At 62.5% G+C, this 17,887-nt stretch overlaps 1 protein-coding gene across 5 annotated transcripts; it reads left to right on the top strand.

Annotated features, from left to right (window-relative positions):
• The first annotated feature begins 542 nt into the window (after nt 1-542).
• PLCB3 (phospholipase C beta 3) lies at nt 543-17,535 on the top strand. Of its 5 annotated transcripts, XM_053202999.1 has the most exons (32): nt 544-791; nt 3,290-3,367; nt 3,632-3,700; nt 3,782-3,922; nt 4,158-4,237; nt 4,319-4,372; nt 4,462-4,537; nt 4,641-4,741; nt 5,260-5,426; nt 5,512-5,658; nt 6,583-6,823; nt 7,010-7,094; nt 7,173-7,359; nt 8,163-8,368; nt 9,286-9,382; nt 9,474-9,558; nt 9,831-9,955; nt 10,221-10,375; nt 10,456-10,617; nt 11,257-11,356; nt 11,445-11,549; nt 11,771-11,862; nt 13,123-13,267; nt 13,358-13,393; nt 13,490-13,682; nt 13,986-14,193; nt 14,290-14,366; nt 14,485-14,574; nt 14,658-14,715; nt 15,089-15,175; nt 15,264-15,483; nt 16,553-17,535. In XM_053202999.1, exons 1-31 carry the CDS (start codon nt 693-695, stop codon nt 15,465-15,467), a joined length of 3,750 nt encoding a protein of 1,249 aa, XP_053058974.1. In that variant the 5' UTR covers nt 544-692; the 3' UTR covers nt 15,468-15,483; nt 16,553-17,535. The 5 variants fall into 5 exon arrangements, 4 of the variants coding, with proteins under 4 accessions (XP_053058974.1, XP_026901249.1, XP_053058975.1 ...); XM_027045448.2 differs by lacking the exon at nt 16,553-17,535 and having other exon boundaries at nt 15,264-15,880; XM_027045449.2 differs by lacking the exon at nt 16,553-17,535 and having other exon boundaries at nt 545-791; nt 14,052-14,193; nt 15,264-15,880.
• Nucleotides 17,536-17,887: the final 352 nt, after the last annotated feature.

Below are 17,887 nucleotides of genomic sequence, written 5' to 3'. Positions count from 1 at the left end.
GGACGGGGGAGGGGCGCCAGCCGGCAGGAGGCCCATTAGCTGGCTAAGTGCTCCCAGGGAGGGGGAGACCGAGCTGCAGCAGGGGTGGGGAGGGGGGGTGAGGCGAAGTGAGGGCAGAGGGGGTGGGGTGGGAGTGGCTTTTCCTGCATTCAGCTAAGTGCTGCTGGAGTGTGGTGGGGGCAAGGCGCCCCAGGCCCATGTCTGGCCCTCCAGTAGTACCCTCGTCCCCGCCCCTCCGAAACCTTAGCGGGCTGAACCCTCTCGGTCTTCAGTACCGCCCTCTACACCCAGTCTCTCTGGCTGTACCCCTAACAATCGCCCTGGCGCCAAGCGCTCTCCTCCAACCCCAAGCAAGTCCAGAAGAGCACCCCCCGCGAAGTGCCGGGGTCCAGGTATGTCCCTGCCCCATCCCCCCCTGGCTGCAGTCGCCGCCCCGACCGCCAGGGGGAGCCGCGGACGCGGGGCGGGCGGGCGCGACGCGACAGGGAGGGGCGGGGCCAAAGCGGCCCCGCCCCCGCCCCGCCCCACCCGGGCCCCGCCGATTCTCTGGTCTGTCCGGGACAGACTGGCGGGCGGGCGGGCGCTGACGCCGCGGGGCCGGAGCGGGCCGTGCGGGAGCGCGCGGACGGAGCAGCGGCGCCGTCGGTCCCCGTCGGGGCTCCGTGGGTCCCCGACTCGCCCCCGGCCGGGCCATGGCGGGCGCCAGGCCCGGCGTCCACGCGCTGCAGCTGGAGCCGCCCACCGTGGTAGAGACCCTGCGGCGCGGGAGTAAGTTCATCAAATGGGACGAGGTAAGCGCGGGGGCCCCCTGTTCCACCCAGATCCTGGGACTCCCTCGCTGAAACTCAGTCAGATGCCGGGGACCCCCACCCGAGCCTGGGCTGGCCACGGTGCCCCCCCCCCCCCCCCAAGCCAGTCTCGCTTGTGCTCCGGAAACTTGAGTCCCCAGTCGTGCCCGTAATGAAGACTTTGGCCCCCAACCCCACCCCCAATCCCTTCAGCTGTGGAAAATTTGGATTTCCACTCCTTGGCCCGGAGACCTTGAACCCCAATGAATCCCGGACCCCCCTTTTCACTCGCTCTTTCCACCCCTCCCTCCCGGTCTAATTCTGGTTCCCCCAACCCCGACCTGGTCCCCAGACCATTGCCCAGCACTAGACTCTGGCTGGAGGACCCTGGCCCCCAATCTGGCTCAGCGCACCCCCATTCTTCTTAGTACCCTAGCCTGAACATTGTTCTCCATTCATCACTTTTTCACCCTATTCTTGCTGCACCCTTTTGCCCTGCTTCAGGAGCCCATCCCAGCTCAAGGCTCAGGAGAGAGCACCAAGTCACCCCCTAGTGGAGTCTTTGCCCCCCAAGTTCCTCCACTCCTGGTGAACTTTGCTCTCCACTTCTTAGCCTCAGGGACTTTGAAACCCAATAAATCCTGGCCCCCCTTTCTACCGCCCCTGCCCCTGGTGCTTCCTAGAGGCCCCGGCCCCCACCTGCAGCTCCCCGCCCCTTCCTGCGCCCCACCCTCGTTTTTACACCGCCCCCTCCTCTGCCCCCTGGGCCCCTCCTTCCCCAGGGCCTCCACCCCGCCTGCCTGAGCCTCCCCGCTGCTCCTTCCCAGTCAGGCCAGAGGCCTGGAAGACTCTGAGCTCCTTTCCGGCTGGGTGGGGCGGGTAGGCGTGGGAGCTGGGGGGAGGTGCTGGGGGCGTGGCCTGAGGCAGCAGGTGTGCCTTAGAGGGGTGCCTGGGAACTCCAGGGACCAGAGGAGACCCCTCCCCCCAGTCTCGCGCAAGGGAAAAGTTTCTCCTTTTCCTTCCAGTGTGATAAACCCAAATAAGGAAGTGGGAACTGGGAGAGGGCCCTGGGGGTGGGGTGGGGGTTGCTGACTGGGACTTGGGGCTGAAGAGCAGGGGGCCTGGACTGTTTTTGAAGGCCAGACACCAGGGAAGGGGCAGGGGAAGGCCCTGGGGTCGGTACCCACAGAACTCCCCTCTCCTCACACTACTGGGGGACCTGAGCCCCAGGGCAAGGTTGGGAACCCCAGAGAGGGGCTGAGGATGGGCGTCAGCACAGTGAGGCGGGGAGGTCCCCGCATCCCTAAAGTTCCAAGGCCTCCTGTCCTTTGTAAGAAAAGAGATGGGCGGGGCTGGTTGCAGATCCATTCTCCAGAAAAGGAAACTGAGTCTGGAAAGTAGAGACTAACTCCGGTCCCCATAATGGGGTGGCAGCTAAGGCCACGAGCTGAGAGCCTAGCAGGAGTCCTGCTTCCTTGCTGCCCAGGCCATGGGACTCTGGAGCCATACTGCCTGCGAGCAGGTCCTAGCACCTCCTTTTGACCTTAAGCAAGCACCTAGCCTCCCTGTGCCTCGGAATCCTCATCTGTTAAATGGGAAGTAGGATAGCACGGACTTCATAAGGTTGTTAGGAGGACTGAGTGAGCTCATAGAGGGCCACTTGGTCTGGATGACCCTCCCCCCAGCTCTGGCTGCTCGTCCTGGCCTGAGTCGCACAAGGGTGGCCCTGGGAGTGTGCCAGGGACCAGATCCTCCTCAGAAAATGGAGCTGGCATACCCTTCCTTGTCCTTCTGCCAGCTGCAGGGCTGTTTGAGGGAAGGGAAGACAGAATTCACCGTCTAGTCCCAAGGGCAGGGTGAGTCCCCTTCTGGGGGGACTCAGTCTGTGTTCTGTAAGGTAGGGGGAGCCACAAGACTGTGAGACTCCAGTTGGGTGCAGGGTTGGGGGGGGGGTCATGGGCTTTGAGGCAGATGTAAGGGCTGACTGGTTGTCATGAGGCTCTGAGGGACACAAAAGCTGTGGAAGTCAGACTTCCAAACCCTCTGCTTTCATTCCGTACATATTCTGCAGGGGGCTCCAGGGGCCTCCGACCACTAGGGAGCTGTCAGACCCTCTGAGGAAATTGAGCCCAGGGTTGGGGTCTGGGGAGGGGGGGTCAGATTTCATGGGTAGAGAAAGAAGGAGAGGATATCCTAGCAGAGGAGCAACAGTGGAAAAGCTGGAGGACGGGAAAGGGAGTCAGTGGTCCCTGTGACTGAGTCTTAGAGTAGGATACAGGTGAGGGCGGGAGGGGCATTAGGACCCCAAATGTCACGCCAGGGACAATCGCGTGAGCTTTATCCAAGAACCGTAGGGAACCACAAAGGACCTGTGGGCTGGATAAGGCTTCGTTTTCACTCAGTGGCAGGAGCACTGGGGTGGATGGCCGGAGGGAGTCCAGGGGTCAAGCCTGGGCCACAGCCCTCACTCACTGACCCCTGCTTTCCCGTCCCGTCCCCAGGAGGCTTCCAGTCGGAACCTGGTGACCCTGCGTGTGGACCCCAATGGCTTCTTCCTGTACTGGACAGGACCCAACATGGTGAGGGTGGGCACTGGTACAACTTGCTCAGGTCTAGGACCCCTGGCCCCGACCCTTGAATCCCTCCTACCCACCCAGGAGGGTGGGGCCCAGCTGCTGGCTGACCTCTCCCACGGCTCCCTGGACAGGAAGTGCTAAGGGCGGGGGCTGAGGCTGGGGCCACAGCAGGGGGTAGCCACTCCCTGGCCCAGGGGGCAGATCTTGGGGGCCCCTGGCTCCCGCCTCATAGCCTCTCAGACCTACTCTGGCATCTGGTTTCCCCAGGAGGTGGACACCCTGGACATCAGTTCCATCAGGGACACGCGGACGGGCCGTTATGCCCGCCTGCCCAAGGTGAGTGATGGGGTCCCGGACCGAGGGTGGGAGCGAGGCCTTGGGGGGACCCCTCTTTACCCTTGGCTTTCAACTACTCAGGACCCCAAGATCCGAGAGGTGCTGGGCTTTGGAGGCCCTGACACCCGGCTGGAGGAGAAGTTGATGACAGTGGTGGCCGGGCCAGACCCGGTGAATACAACATTCTTGAACTTCATGGCCGTGCAGGATGACACAGCCAAGGTGGGCTGGGGCCAAAGGGTCGGCCCTGGGGAGCCTCACTGCTGAGTCAGCCATCACTTAGTGAGCATCCATTGTGTCCTAGGCTGTTCTCTACCCCTATTTCTAATCAGCCTCTGACAAGGCAGTATTTAAGCACTTCACTATGGACGTACCTGGTTCTGGGTGTGGGCTGGGGCTGGGCCAACCCCTCTGTTCCCCGTTCACTCACCCCCCACCCTGTCTCCTGACCCCTCAGGTCTGGACCGAGGAGCTGTTCAAGCTGGCTATGAACATCCTGGCTCAGAACGCCTCCCGGAACACCTTTCTGAGAAAAGCGTGAGTCCCGGGCCTGCCTGGGGGGTGTCAGGGGTTCAGGTGGCCACGCCCAAGGCGTGACCCTTCTGCCTGCCTCCCCAGATACACCAAGCTGAAGCTGCAGGTGAACCAGGATGGACGGATCCCAGTGAAGAAGTGAGTACCCCTTGCCTCAGCACCTTCTCTCCTGCCCCCACCTTAGTGACCTTTGCCCCCACTGACCCTGACCCCTCTCACCTGCTCAGCATCCTGAAGATGTTCTCAGCAGATAAGAAGCGCGTTGAGACTGCGCTGGAATCCTGTGGCCTCAATTTCAACCGGGTGAGGAGGCCGGGACAGGAGCAACGGAGGATGTCACGGAGGGTGTCTGGTCTCTTGGGGCTCGCTGCCTCTTGGGTTCTCACCCCACGCTTCTGGTCCCCAGAGTGAGTCCATCCGGCCCGACGAGTTCTCCTTGGAAATCTTCGAGCGGTTCCTGAATAAGCTGTGTCTGCGGCCAGACATTGACAAGATCCTGCTGGAGATGTGAGCAGGGCTGGGCCCACCTCCCAGCCCCCAGAGCGCTGTGTCTGGCCTCTGCCGGCATTCCTTCTTTCCGGCACAGCCAGGGGAAGTGGCACGGCCGGGGGGTCCCCGTGCGCCAGGGCTGGGGCCGAGGCTGTGCCGTGAACTGCTCTGTGCTGATCCTTGGCTGGGGTTACTTTCATCAGCCTGTGCCCGGGGCTGGGGACCGAGGGGCTTCGATGTGCTGTGGGACTTTGCCTGAGCTCACACAGCGAGTGAAGACTGGGGCTGAAGTTGGGAAGCAGGCATAGCGGGCCAAACACTCTGTGGCCTCCAAAGCCCGTGCTAATGTCAATGCCGGCACCTGGTGGTTAGGAGGGTGGATGGGAACACTGAGGCCCAGGGGGCACAGCCGTTTGCCCAAGTCCCAATCAGCAGGTGCTAGAGCCAGGCCCAGAACTTTCCTCTTCTCCCGGGGCGAGGGCCTGGAGCAGGGGCTGTGGAGGCTCTAGCCTGACTCAGCTTCCTACCCCCTTTAGAGGCGCCAAGGGCAAGCCATACCTGACACTGGAGCAGCTCATGGACTTCATCAACCAGAAGCAACGGGACCCGAGGCTCAACGAAGTGCTGTATCCACCCCTGCGGCCCTCCCAGGCCCGGCTGCTCATTGAGAAGTATGAGCCCAACCAGCAGTTCCTGGAACGAGGTGAGCTGGAGGGGAGCCAGTCGGAGTTGGGGGCTGGCAGCAGGAGGCGCCCCAACTGACCCGGCTGAGCCCACCCATCCCCCAGACCAGATGTCCATGGAGGGCTTCAGCCGCTACCTGGGGGGTGAGGAGAATGGAATCCTGCCCTTGGAGGCCCTGGATCTGAGCGCAGACATGACCCAGCCGCTAAGCGCCTACTTCATCAACTCCTCACACAACACCTATCTCACAGGTGAGTGAGCCACCCTCGGGCAGCTGGAGCGGTGGCATCCATGACCTCTGCCCCTCACGTCACCTCCCTCATTTGGAGGTGACCCGTCCTAGGGATGCAGGCAGGGAACAGGCAGCTACCCCAGGGGAGCGGGGCTTCCCTGCATGGGCACATTTCCCAGATGGCCCAGAAGCCTTTGCTGGGGAAGGGCTGGCCTGCGAAGGGACACTGAGGCTGGGCGCAGGTCACCGTGTGGTGGGCTTCGGAAGGAAGGAGGCCGGAGGCGGGATGGCTGCTGGGGCAGGTAGAGGTGAGAGGGAGTGAGAGAAGGAGGCAGGGCTAGACCAGGGCATCGGAGGCATTTGGATTTATCCTAAGTGGCGGGGAAGGGCTTTTCGGAGGGTGTTATTCAGGGGAGGCGATGAGGCCCAATAAAGGGAGCAGGTGCTCTGCAGAGATTGCATGGGAGGCAGCGAGGGGCCTCCCCGGGCAGGAGGTGATGGAGGCTATTCCAGGGCGGCGGCAGGCAGTGAAAGGAGGAAAGGGAAATGAAGGGCCGTGGGGTGTTGGGGACAACTCTCCACTTGAGGCCAGTAGATAGGAGGGGGATGTTTATCTGAGAGAGGATGAGCCCCGGCGAAGGAACCAGCCATCAGCCAGCCCTGCTCGATGCTGACTCTGCCCGGTTTGGATGGATGCCAGGGGCTGGGTGGCAGGACGTGGGCCCCGCCCTGGGGGATTTTAGGAGAGATGATGCTGGTTCCACAGTGAATTAAGGAGTGATGGAGGGCTGGCCAGACAGCGTGCCAGGGCCGGGCCGGGCCGGGCCGCCGCGGGGGCCTCTGCGTCTCCAGCATGGCTGGTTAAGGGGCAGTGGCGGGCCTGGGGAGGAGGGTGAGGACCCCGGCTGGCCGGGCGGCTGTGGTGATGGAGCCTGGCCGCCAGCGGGGCAGCTGGCTGGGACGTCGTCGGTGGAGATGTACCGGCAGGCACTGCTCTGGGGCTGCCGCTGCGTGGAGCTGGACGTGTGGAAAGGGCGGCCCCCGGAGGAGGAGCCCTTTATCACCCACGGCTTCACCATGACCACCGAGGTGCCGCTGCGAGACGTGCTGGAGGCCATTGCGGAAACCGCCTTCAAGACCTCGCCCTACCCTGTCATCCTCTCCTTCGAGAACCACGTGGACTCGTGAGTGGGCCCCTGACCCGGGGATCCCTCCCGATCGGCCCAAGACAGCCATCCCACCAGGGCACTCTTTGTTCCTGTGACCCTCTGACCCCCTGACCCCGAGGGCCTTTGGTCTCCCCTGGGGACTGAAGTCAGCTTCACCCCACCCCGTCCAGGAACTTCTGACCTTTGACCTTGGCCCCACAGGGCAAAGCAGCAGGCCAAGATGGCCGAGTACTGTCGTTCGATCTTCGGGGACGCGCTGCTCATTGACCCACTGGACAAGTACCCGGTATGAGGGCTTGGCCCTGGGGCAGGGCGTGGGGGGTGAGGGCGCCCCTGCAGGCCCTGACCTGTCTGTGCCCGCCAGCTGGCCCCAGGCGTCCCCCTGCCCAGCCCCCAGGACCTGATGGGCCGCATCCTGGTGAAGAACAAGAAGCGACACCAGCCCAGCACTGGTGTCCCCAACAGCTCCATTCGCAAGCGGCCGCTGGAGCAGAGCAACTCGGCCCTGAGCGAGAGCTCTGCCGCCACCGAGCCCTCCTCACCTCAGCTCGGTATGGCCCCTGCCCGGCCTTCACCCCCGATCCTGACCCTGAACTCTTAACCTCACTGAGTTCCACCTCCCCAGTGACGCTCCTGCGGCTCCCGGCCTGACCTCCCTCCCCGCGGGGTCTCTTACTGCCACGCAGCTGATGATGGGACCTCTGACCCCTGTCCCCGGGCACTGACTTCACTGAATTATAGCCCAGCTGGATTTGGTTCCATCCGATTTCTGACCCCTCAACCTCAGTTTCCCACCTCGCAGAGCCCTCCTGTTAACCAGATTATGACCCTGAATTCTGACCTCTGGCCTCTGACCTCCATGAACTACCTCCTCATGCTTCGGGTGTGGCCCTCAGACCTCCAGCCCCTCTTCTGTGACCCCCCACTGAGTCCGTCTACCCCTTGGTTATGATTTTAGCTAACCCTTGACCTCTCACTTTATCGAAGTCCCCTGGGTATGTGACCCCGACCGCTCACCTCACTGAGCCACCTTGTTGGGTATGGCTCTGATTGACACCTGACTTGGGAATCCCACTGTGTCATCCTTTACCCCCACTGCCAAGGCACCTGTATCTCAGTTCCTGGCTTCTCACCCTTCTGAGCCACGCTACCTACCTCTCTGATGGATAGGACTCTGGACCCTGACCTTTGACCCATGACCCCTATGCACTACTCTTGGCTTCTGCTCCTACCCCTAGCCACGCTGCCCTGAGATCACACCCCCTGACCTCCCCACTGAGTCGCCTCCACACACAGCCCCTCGTGGCTCCTGAGTGTCTATGTTTGAGGACCCCTGTGGCCCTGTTTTCTGCAGGGTCCCCCAGCTCTGACAGCTGCCTGGGCCTGAGCAATGGGGAAGAGCTGGGCCTTGAGAAGCCCAGCCTGGAGCCTCGGAAGTCTCTGGGCGAGGAGGGGCTACAGCGGGGCCCTGATGCTCTTGGATCTGCCGACCGTGAGGATGAGGAGGAAGACGAGGAAGAGGAGGAACAGGCAGATCTCAAAAAGCCGACCTCAGATGAGGTCAGTCCCACAGGCGGGAAGAGGCAGACGCAGCGTGTTTTAATTCCCCAAGCGTTTGCTGAACACCTACTGTGTGCCAGACACAGCACTGTGTACTGGGTCTGACCATGATCAGATGTTATTCCTGTTCTCTTGGAGTTCCCAGGGTGTGTGGGGGGATGGGGGGAGGAGGGGGCATAGGTACATAGGCACGGAAGCAAGTGTGAAGTTATGCTCATGACTGGGCCGGGGGAGGGTGTGTTAGGGGGCAGAACTGGGGGGAAGAAGGAGAGACTGACCTGGGCAGGGAGGTTAGGCGATTAGACCTGAGGAAGAGGAACATCACGTACGTACGCGTGTGTACAAAGGCCCTGTGGCAGGACTGGAGAGTGCAGGAAGGGGCAGTGTAAGACAAGGGAGTGTTGAGCTCCGAGAGGAGCCGCGGTGACAGGAAAGGTGGATCCTGAGGTCAGATTTGGGAGGGGACCAGAGTGGGGAAGGGTGTGTGCGGGTGTGTGCAGGCGTGGCCAAGCTCAGCATTGAGGGGGTCAAGTTCAAGGCTCTTGGTGGGTCACCCGAGAGAGGAGATGATGGCAAGGTGGTAGTTGGAAATAATGGCTCGTCTGCACGTGAATAACCGAGTCCCTGGGGTTGGGTGACGAGTGCCAGCTTCCGTGGATCAGGGAGGCAGGAGGCAAAGGAGGAAGGTGGGGCCCAGGGCACGTCGCCAAGGCTCCAGAGAGAAGCCTGTGGGGCAGATGGGACCAGGACTGACGGTCCACGGAGTGGCTGGGGCCCTTGCTGAGAGCCACTGGGCAGTGCAATTGCAGAGGCGGGCAGAGGGTTAGGACCTCCCTCCTGGCAGGGGGCAGATGAGGCAACTTCCAGCTGATGGCTGGGGGGCATGGCCCTGCCGACCCTGTCTTTGGCGGCCACAGGGCACTGCCAGCAGTGAAGTCAATGCCACCGAGGAGATGTCAACACTCGTCAACTACATCGAGCCTGTCAAGTTCAAGTCCTTTGAGGCTGCTCGAAGTGAGTGGGGTGGGAGATGGTGGGAGTAGGAGCCAGCCCAGCCTCTCCAGACCTGACCCCTTCCCCCCCCCCCCGCCCCCCCCTCCCCCAGAGAGGAACAAATGCTTCGAGATGTCATCCTTCGTGGAAACCAAGGCCATGGAGCAACTGACCAAGAGCCCCATGGAGTTTGTGGAGTATCCTTCCTCATTGCCGGGGCTGGCGGACCAGGGTGGGGGTGCTCACAGGCGGGCTCGGATGTTCTGATCCCACTTACGCCACCTGCGCAGGGTCCTCACCCTCGAGCACCTTGGCCTGGGCTTGGGGCTAGCCTGGGAGACTGCATGGGGGCTAGGCCGAGAGGCAGGGGGGCCGGAGGGGCAGAGGCCGGGAAGGGGGTTCACAGGAGCGCAGGGTGGGCCTGGGGCGGGGGCCGGTAAAAAGCATGGCCCCTGACTGCCCACCTCAGATACAATAAACAACAGCTCAGCCGCATCTACCCCAAGGGCACCCGCGTGGACTCCTCCAACTACATGCCCCAGCTCTTCTGGAACGTGGGCTGCCAGCTTGTGGCCCTCAACTTTCAGACCCTGGGTGAGCACCAGCCTGCCTCGACCCCCCGGCTTCCAACCTCGCCAGTTTCTGCTCTGCGACCCTGCTGACCTTGTCCTGATCCCAGATCTCCAGACCAAACCAAGACCTTGGCTCACCTCAACTCCTGACTTTGGCTGACCTTTCCCCCGGATCCCACTTGATCTGACCCTCCCGGTCCCCGGTCCTCCCTCTGCATTGAACTGTCCTTCCCGACTCCTGACCCCAGGGGGCTGGCTGACCTTTGCCGTCCCCACGTCACCCCCAGATGTGGCGATGCAGCTCAACGCGGGTGTGTTTGAGTACAACGGGCGCAGCGGCTACCTGCTCAAGCCCGAGTTCATGCGGCGGCCGGACAAGTCCTTCGACCCCTTCACCGAAGTCATCGTGGACGGCATCGTGGCCAATGCCTTGCGGGTCAAGGTGGGGCCAGGGGAGGGCCCTGGCAGGGTGTCCTGGGGGCGGGACTCTTCGCAGCCACCTCACCCTCCTGGCCCCCTCAGGTGATCTCGGGGCAGTTCCTGTCCGACAGGAAGGTGGGCATCTACGTGGAGGTGGACATGTTTGGCCTCCCCGTTGACACACGGCGCAAATACCGCACTCGGACGTCTCAGGGGAACTCATTCAATCCTGTGTGGGATGAGGAACCCTTTGACTTCCCCAAGGTGAGCCCGGGGCCTGCACCCGCCCCGCTGGGCCCTCGGGGCAGCAGGAAGCAGGTGCATGGGTTGGTGGTCAGGAGTCGGAAGGCGGGTGCGCCTGTCACCTCCAGGCCCCGCGTGTGACAGGGTCAGGCCTGGGCTCCTTGCCCTCTGCAGCCTTTAAGAAGAGCACAGGAAGGTGAGACAGCAGGAGGGCCTGCAGCGTCCCCCATGAGGAGCGGGGGCAGCCCACCCCCTCGCTCAGGCAGGAAGGACCTGTCCGAGATCACAGCCGCAGGCTCACGCCAGCTCTGGCCCGCCTCCCGGACGGACTGGACCTCGATGCGCCGCTAGGGTGGGTGTGGCTCCATCCCGGACTCAAGGTTCACTGTACAGTTTCTAACCTGGCCATGACCAGGACCGTCCCATGAGAGCGATGCCTGGAGGGGTCTGCCCGTTCTCTCCGCTGCTCGCCATCGGTTTGGCCAGGCTGTGGAGGCCACCACTGGTTCAGTGGCGACGGTGACCGATGGTCAGTGATTGGGTCAGCTCGTCTGAGGGTCCACTCGGAGCGCTGGCCTTGGTGGGTGTGGTCAGCTGTGGCCCTGTGGACGCGGTGGCCGTGGGTCAGTTCCCTGGCTCAGCACCGGTCTGGGCCCTCAGGTGGTGCTCCCCACGCTGGCTTCGCTGCGCATCGCGGCCTTTGAGGAAGGCGGCAAGTTTGTGGGGCATCGGATTCTGCCCGTCTCTGCCATCCGTTCAGGTGAGGCCAGCTGGGCTCTGGGAAGCACACGGGCGGTGTGTGCGGGTACCCGGTGAGGCCCAGCCACCTTGCCGTCCCCCCCTCCCAGGGTACCACTACATTTGCCTGCGGAACGAGGCCAACCAGCCACTCTGCCTGCCAGCCCTGCTCATATACACCGAAGCCTCCGACTACATTCCTGATGACCACCAGGGTGAGCAGGGGCGGGGGGTGGGGGGCTGGCCAGGCAGGGTGGGGGACAGGCGTGCCGGCAGGGTCCGGCAGTGGCTGAGCCGGGTGGCCCCAGCTGAGGGTGGTGAACAGCCCTGAGGGCGGGTTTGGGTTCCGTGGTCCTTCCGTGAAACCAGAGCAGTGGGGAAGGTGTGGCCCCGGGGGTTCTGTCTCTGAGACCCTTGCCCTCTGCTCCCCACCCAGACTACGCAGAGGCTCTGATCAACCCCATCAAGCATGTCAGCCTGATGGACCAGAGGGCCAAGCAGTTGGCCGCCCTCATCGGGGAGAGTGAGGTGAGCCAGGGCAGGTCAGGGGCGAGCGGGAGACAGCAGGCTCCGGGTGACTTGGACCCTTGGGGCTGCTGGGGGTGTGGGTGGGGTGGGGCGGTGAGGGCTGATCTCTGGACCCCGTCTTCTCCACGCTCCCCTGCCCGCACTGCCCTATGCCAGTGCCAGCTGGTGGTCTGGCTCCTCTCCCCGAGTGGAGCTGTTCACTGCCTTACTGTCGACACCAGCCCGATGGCATTCACCCACACCCTCTGCCTGCGGGGCCCGTTCCCCTTTTGGCTCCTCTCGTCCAGACTAGACAATAGAGCCAAGGGTATGCTGAGCGTCAGATCTGTGCCTGGCCCGGTGTGAGCTCTTTTCACCGACTCGACTCCTAGAATCCTCCCCCCCGCCCCCTGTCACCTGAGTCGGGTCCTGCCACCCCAGTGTAGAGATGGGGACACCGAGGCTCTCCAGCCGGGCCTCCAACGCCGGCCATTCTGCCATGCCGCCTGGTGTGGGGCCTCTGGCCTTTCAGACTCAGTAGGCTCAGCTGCCTTGGGTGACTGTCCACGTCGTAAGGAGGTGGAAACTACCCCTTTTGTGTGCGGGAGGCTTTCAGGACAGACCCGGGCTGGAATCTCTCCAGCTGAAGGGCAGGGTTCGGCTGCTTCACCAAAGCGGTTGCAAGCCACAGAAGCTCTTAAACCCTGGGGTCCTGGGGGCCAGGAGATGGGCAGTGGCTTCTGTGGGGAGGGGTCAGGAGCAGAGGCTTGCCCGCACAGCTAGAGCCGGTCCCCCGGGGCCTGTGGCAGGCAGAGAAAGGAGGCTGCTGGAGCTGTCAGCGGGAGAGGCTGGTGCCCACTCTGTGGTCACTTCCTTCATTGATTTAATCAGGAGCTAAGCAACGAGGAAGATGAGCAGCTGTGGGTGAGGGTGGAGGGGGACTGGGAAAGGGGGAGGAAGCTTGGGGTGGGGCCAAGGTTTTCCTGAACAATCTGGAAGTTCCTGAGCACATGCACGGGGGCCCGACATCCTAGGGACACGACCTCATGTTATCTGCCCCACACCCTGTGTGGAACAGGGGTTCTAGAAATGCTTACCTTATTACCTCTTATTTCTCTTGTGGGTGTTCAACAGCCCCATAATTCCAGATGGGGAGTCCAGGCCAGACGGGCCGAGGGAAGCGGACCAGGGGCATCGGGGAGCCCCGGGAGGTGGCGAAGGACAGAAGGGCCTGGAGAGAACGGCATTTCTGGAAAGAGCATTCTGCTTTCTCCCCCTCAGGCTCAGGTTGGCCCAGAAACCTGCCAGGAGACTCCATCTCAGCAGCCGGTGACCCCAAACCCCACACCCAGCACACTGGACATCTCCCCGCGCCGGCCCCCGGGCCCCGCCATGTCCCCTACCAGCCCCTCCCTCAGCAGCCCAGGTAAGGGGCAGCCTGGGCCCAGGGTGGGCTGAGGGGGCAGCTACGCTCTTCCGTCCGCCAGCCTCTCACGGCCCCGCCTCTGCTCTCCAGGGCAGCGCGACGACCTCATCGCCAGCCTCCTCTCAGGTGCGGGGCAGGGGCTGTTCTGGAGGGGGTGAGGCGCCCCTGCGGGGTTGGCCTGCCCCGGCCCAGCCCCGCCCACCTTTGCCCCGTCGCTCGCAGAGGTGGCCCCGGCCCCGCTGGACGAGCTCCGAGGCCACAAGGCTCTGGTGAAACTCCGGAGCCGGCAAGAGCGAGAGCTTCGGGAGCTGCACAAGAAGCATCAGCGGAAGGCGGTTGCCCTCACTCGCCGATTGCTCGACAGCTTGGCCCAGGCCCGGGCTGAGCGCAGGTGCCGGCAGCGGCCGGGTGTCCTGTGAGTGTCCAGACCACGTGCACGCGAGTGTGTGCCGTGCGCGGTGACGGGAACGTGCAGGGGGGTGTGCGTGTGGGGTTCTTCACGAGGTGAGCTCCTTGACGCCCAGGGAGGAGGGTCCGGTGCCAGGGAGATAGAGTCTTCCCACGTTGGGTCCCGCCCTCCCTGCCGGGGAACTAGATCGCTCTAGAAGCCCCCCCCCCCCCCCCCGCCCCACGAGGAGCACGTATTTCCAGCAACCGGTGCCCACACAGGCTCCCGTCATTCGGATGGAACTGATGGGCCTCGTTGTTGGCATAACAGACACCGCCCTCCCAGCCCGAGTCCCTGTGACAACCTGAGTGTCACCCAGAGGGGTTCTTCCTGCAGAGGCGGGGAGGACGAGAAGGCGGAGGAGGAAGAGGTGAAGCGGTATCGAGAGTTCCAGAAGAGACAGGTGCAGAGTCTGCTGGAGCTGCGGGAGGCCCAGGCGGATACAGAGGCCGAGCGGAGGCTGGAGCATCTGCGACAGGTGAGGTGGGCGTGGGGCAGCAAGCGGGGTGGGGGCCTGTCTCTCGGACAGACCCGGCCTCAGCCTGTGTCACCTGGTGGCCGTCCGTGTCCGCAGGCTCAGCAGCGGCTCAGGGAGATCGTCCTGGATGCTCACGCCACCCAGTTCAAGCGGCTGAAGGAGACGAACGAGAGGTGAAGGCCAAGGATCCTGTGTGGGTGGGGCAGGGGGCTCCCTGGTGTTGTTAGGAGGAGGGGAGAGCCCCCAGACCTGCCCTCCACCCTTCCTCCTCCCCGCCACCGGCTCGTCCAGGGAGAAGAAGGAACTGCAGAAGATTCTGGACAGGAAGCGCCACAACAGTATCTCAGAAGCCAAGACAAGGGAGAAACATAAGAAGGAGGCGTAAGGGCACCGGGGCCAGGGGGGCTGGGGGCTGGGAGCCTGGGGGGCTGGGCACCGAGCCCACTCTGTCTTGCTCCCTGCAGGGAACTGACAGAGATTAACCGTCGGCACATCACCGAGTCCGTCAACTCCATCCGTCGGGTGAGTGAGGCTCAGGTCCCGCCGCAGCCCCCTCCTGTTCCTTCCTTCATTAGAAAACCATCTCAGTGTCTGGCCTATTGCTATATTATCCTAGAGGGACTTCTAGAACCTTTTCCCTCTGGGCCCCACAGCCCTCTCTTGCCCCCTGACATCCTATCTGGAGCCAACTGCCTGTAACAGTGTCCCATGGCGTTGGAGTCTCTGTCTGGAATGTCTGCTGGGTCACGTCAGAATCCTGGCCCCGCAGCTCTGGGGGGCTTGCACCTGCCTGACTTCTTCCGTAGCCAGAGCCCTAGGGCCCTGACCCCTCCCATAGGGACCCGTGGCTGAGCCTCCCCGCTACCAACTGCCCCCCCCCCCCCACTCCCCGCAGCTGGAGGAGGCCCAGAAGCAGCGGCACGAACGCCTTGTGGCCGGGCAGCAGCAGGTGCTGCAGCAGCTAGCCGAAGAAGAGCCCAAGGTGAGGCCTTGGATGAGGCGGGCAGGAGGCAGGCAGGGCGCTGGGCAGCCCGGCCTCGCCTGTGATACTCCCCCTCCTCCCCCCGCAGCTGCTGGCCCAACTGGCCCAGGAGTGTCAGGAACAGCGGGCAAGGCTGCCCCAGGAGGCCTGCCGGAGCCTGCTGGGCGAGACGCCGGAGGGGCTGGGGGACGGGCATCTGGTGGCCTGTGCCAGCAATGGTCACGCACCGGGGAGCGGCGGGCACCTGTCTGGCGCTGACTCAGAGAGCCAAGAGGAGAATACGAAGCTCTGAACTGGCTGAGCGAGAGGTGGCCACAGGATGAGTGCTGGGAGGGCAGGAAGCTAAGACACTAAGGCTCTTTTTTTTGTTTTTGTTTTTTTTTTAACTTTTTATCTTTAGAAATTTTATTTTTTTAAACCGGGGCAAGCACCCCACACTAACCCCCTTACTTCACCCTCCTGGGGCCCCATTAGTCCCCAGCCCCTCCTTCCTGCCTTCAGTCCTAAGGAAGGTGCTGGGTCACTGTGGGCCGGGAGGTTTTTGTGCTCCCTTGGTGCCCACACCCCAGAGTGGGGGTTGTCTCCCTCACTTCCCCCGGGAACACTGGCGGAGACTTTGAGCTCTGGGAAGTAGGGTCACCTTCTTGCTCTCTTCTTTGGGATTTTTTTTTTTTTTTTTACACGAATAAAAGTGGATTTCAGGGACCCTGTGTGCAGTGTGGTCTGGGGTGGGGCAGTTCTGGAGAGGGCCCTGGGCCCTGTCTGGCTCTACGGGCTTCAGTTTCCTCATCTATAAAAAGGGTTTGTGGGGTTGAGGTCAGGCCCTTGGTGGAGGGTTGCTGGGTTTTAACCTTGAGACCTCCTTGCTGGGGGCCTGCAGATCAACCGATGACCTGACATTAGAGGTCCTGTGGCCTCCCCCCACACTTTCCCGCCTTTATGTCCTCTGTCTCGGGCCTATCGCTTCTTGCCCCCCTCCCCCCACCTCTCATTACTTTTCTCCCTCCTGGGCCCTTCTTGTCCTCCCTTCACAAAGGCTTAGGCCTCTGCTTCAGGAAGCCTTCCCTGCCCCCCCTTCCTGTTGCCTGATATGACCCAAGCACCCAGCATCTTCCGACGAGGCGGTTCTGGGCCCCTCGCAGGCAGTTGACTCTAACTGGGGATGGACCTTGTCAGCTCAGAACCTGCCCGACATCAGGGGACCGGACCTGGGCTCTTGGGTGATACGCTAGGTGGGGAATGGGTGGACCTAGTAGTGACCCTTCTCCCAAGGGACTCTTGGGAGAAGGGAAGCTGACAGTCACAGGTGCATACGGGGACTGGGAGACCCAGCATCCCCCTCATCCCTGTGAGGGAGATGTTATGCCTGTTTTACAGATGAGGAAACTGAGGCCCAGAGCAGAAGTCCCGTGTGCCAGGCCACAGCTAAGTCAAGATGTCCTGACCTGGAGGCAGGGCGGGCCTGGACCTTCTATGGCAGACTGTCTTCCGGCCAGGTTGGAGGACCTGCTCCATGCTGCTCTCTCCTGCCTCTGGACAGCATGCAGTGGCAGAGACCCCGCAGCGAGGGTGCGGCTAGGTTCTGCTGCAGGGTCAGGCTGGCACTTCTTCAAGGCCTCTCCCGGCTTCCTGGCTTCCTGGGCCGACTGCCTCCCTCCTCCAGAGGAAGGCAGCCTCTTATCTGGGCTTATCTCCTGCCAATTGAGTGTTTTCTTTCTTTGTTTTTGCTGCAGCCTCAGGCAAACAGGGCGGGGAGGCCAGAGAGAAAAGGCTGCCAGAGCAAGGCCCTTCCCAGGGCTGGGGGCCTCTCCCCTTTGCCCTGCTCCCTCAGGGTTAATACCGTTATTGTCCGGACCTTCCCGGCTTCTGGGGTCAGGCCTTGTCCTGTCCCCAGATTGGCCTACCGTATTCCATGACCAAGTCCTATCCTCCCGATTTGGCTCACCACTACCTTACAGAAGAAACACTCCATGTTAGTCCCCGGATCCTCAAAGGCCAGGCTAAACTCCAAACTCCTGGGTATGACATTCCAGACCCCCAGAATCCTGGCCTCTGCTGCTCCCCCATATCCTTTCATGGGTCCACTCTTTTCTCCGCTGGGAATGACAGCTTCCTTCCCCATCTCTCTTTTTAAGTAAGTCCCAGCTCTAACTCACCTCTGCCCTGGCCCTCACCCCGGTACCAGTCCCTGTTAACAGCACTCAGCTGGCGGTAACTCCACTCTGAGAGGCTGGCTCACCTCTGCCAGGAAGCTTCTGACGGCGGGGCTGTTGTGGCCTGATTCATCTTTGTATACTCTTTACAAAGCGCTGGCTGGTCTATAGGGGGCGCCAATAAATCTTTCTGGAATTGAGCTCGGAGCCCTGCTCCCAGGTCCTGGTGAAGCTTTTCGGTTCCCTAGTGATCAGTCCATTCACAGCTCTTGGGACCAGCCTTCTTCCATCGTCCCCTCCCCCGCTTTGTGCGTCCGGCCAGTTCCCTGAACAGAGCTGGCCCCAGGCCGACCACACAGTAGCTGTTTGAAAGGACTGACCCAAATAGGAACAACTGACCCTCCCCGGGGGACGGCGACACGGTTTGCAGGGTGCGGAATAACGGCGGCCGGCCGGCTTGCAGTTCCCAATGACCGTATTAGAGATAAGGACCTGGAGGTCCCCGAGGCCAGGCAGCTCTGGCTCTGGTCGCAGCATGGACCCCTTCCTGGTCTCGGTT

The sequence above is a fragment of the Acinonyx jubatus genome, chromosome D1 (assembly GCF_027475565.1).
Source record: "Acinonyx jubatus isolate Ajub_Pintada_27869175 chromosome D1, VMU_Ajub_asm_v1.0, whole genome shotgun sequence".
Lineage (NCBI taxonomy): Eukaryota > Metazoa > Chordata > Mammalia > Carnivora > Felidae > Acinonyx > Acinonyx jubatus.
This window is presented reverse-complemented; position numbering and strand designations above follow the sequence as displayed.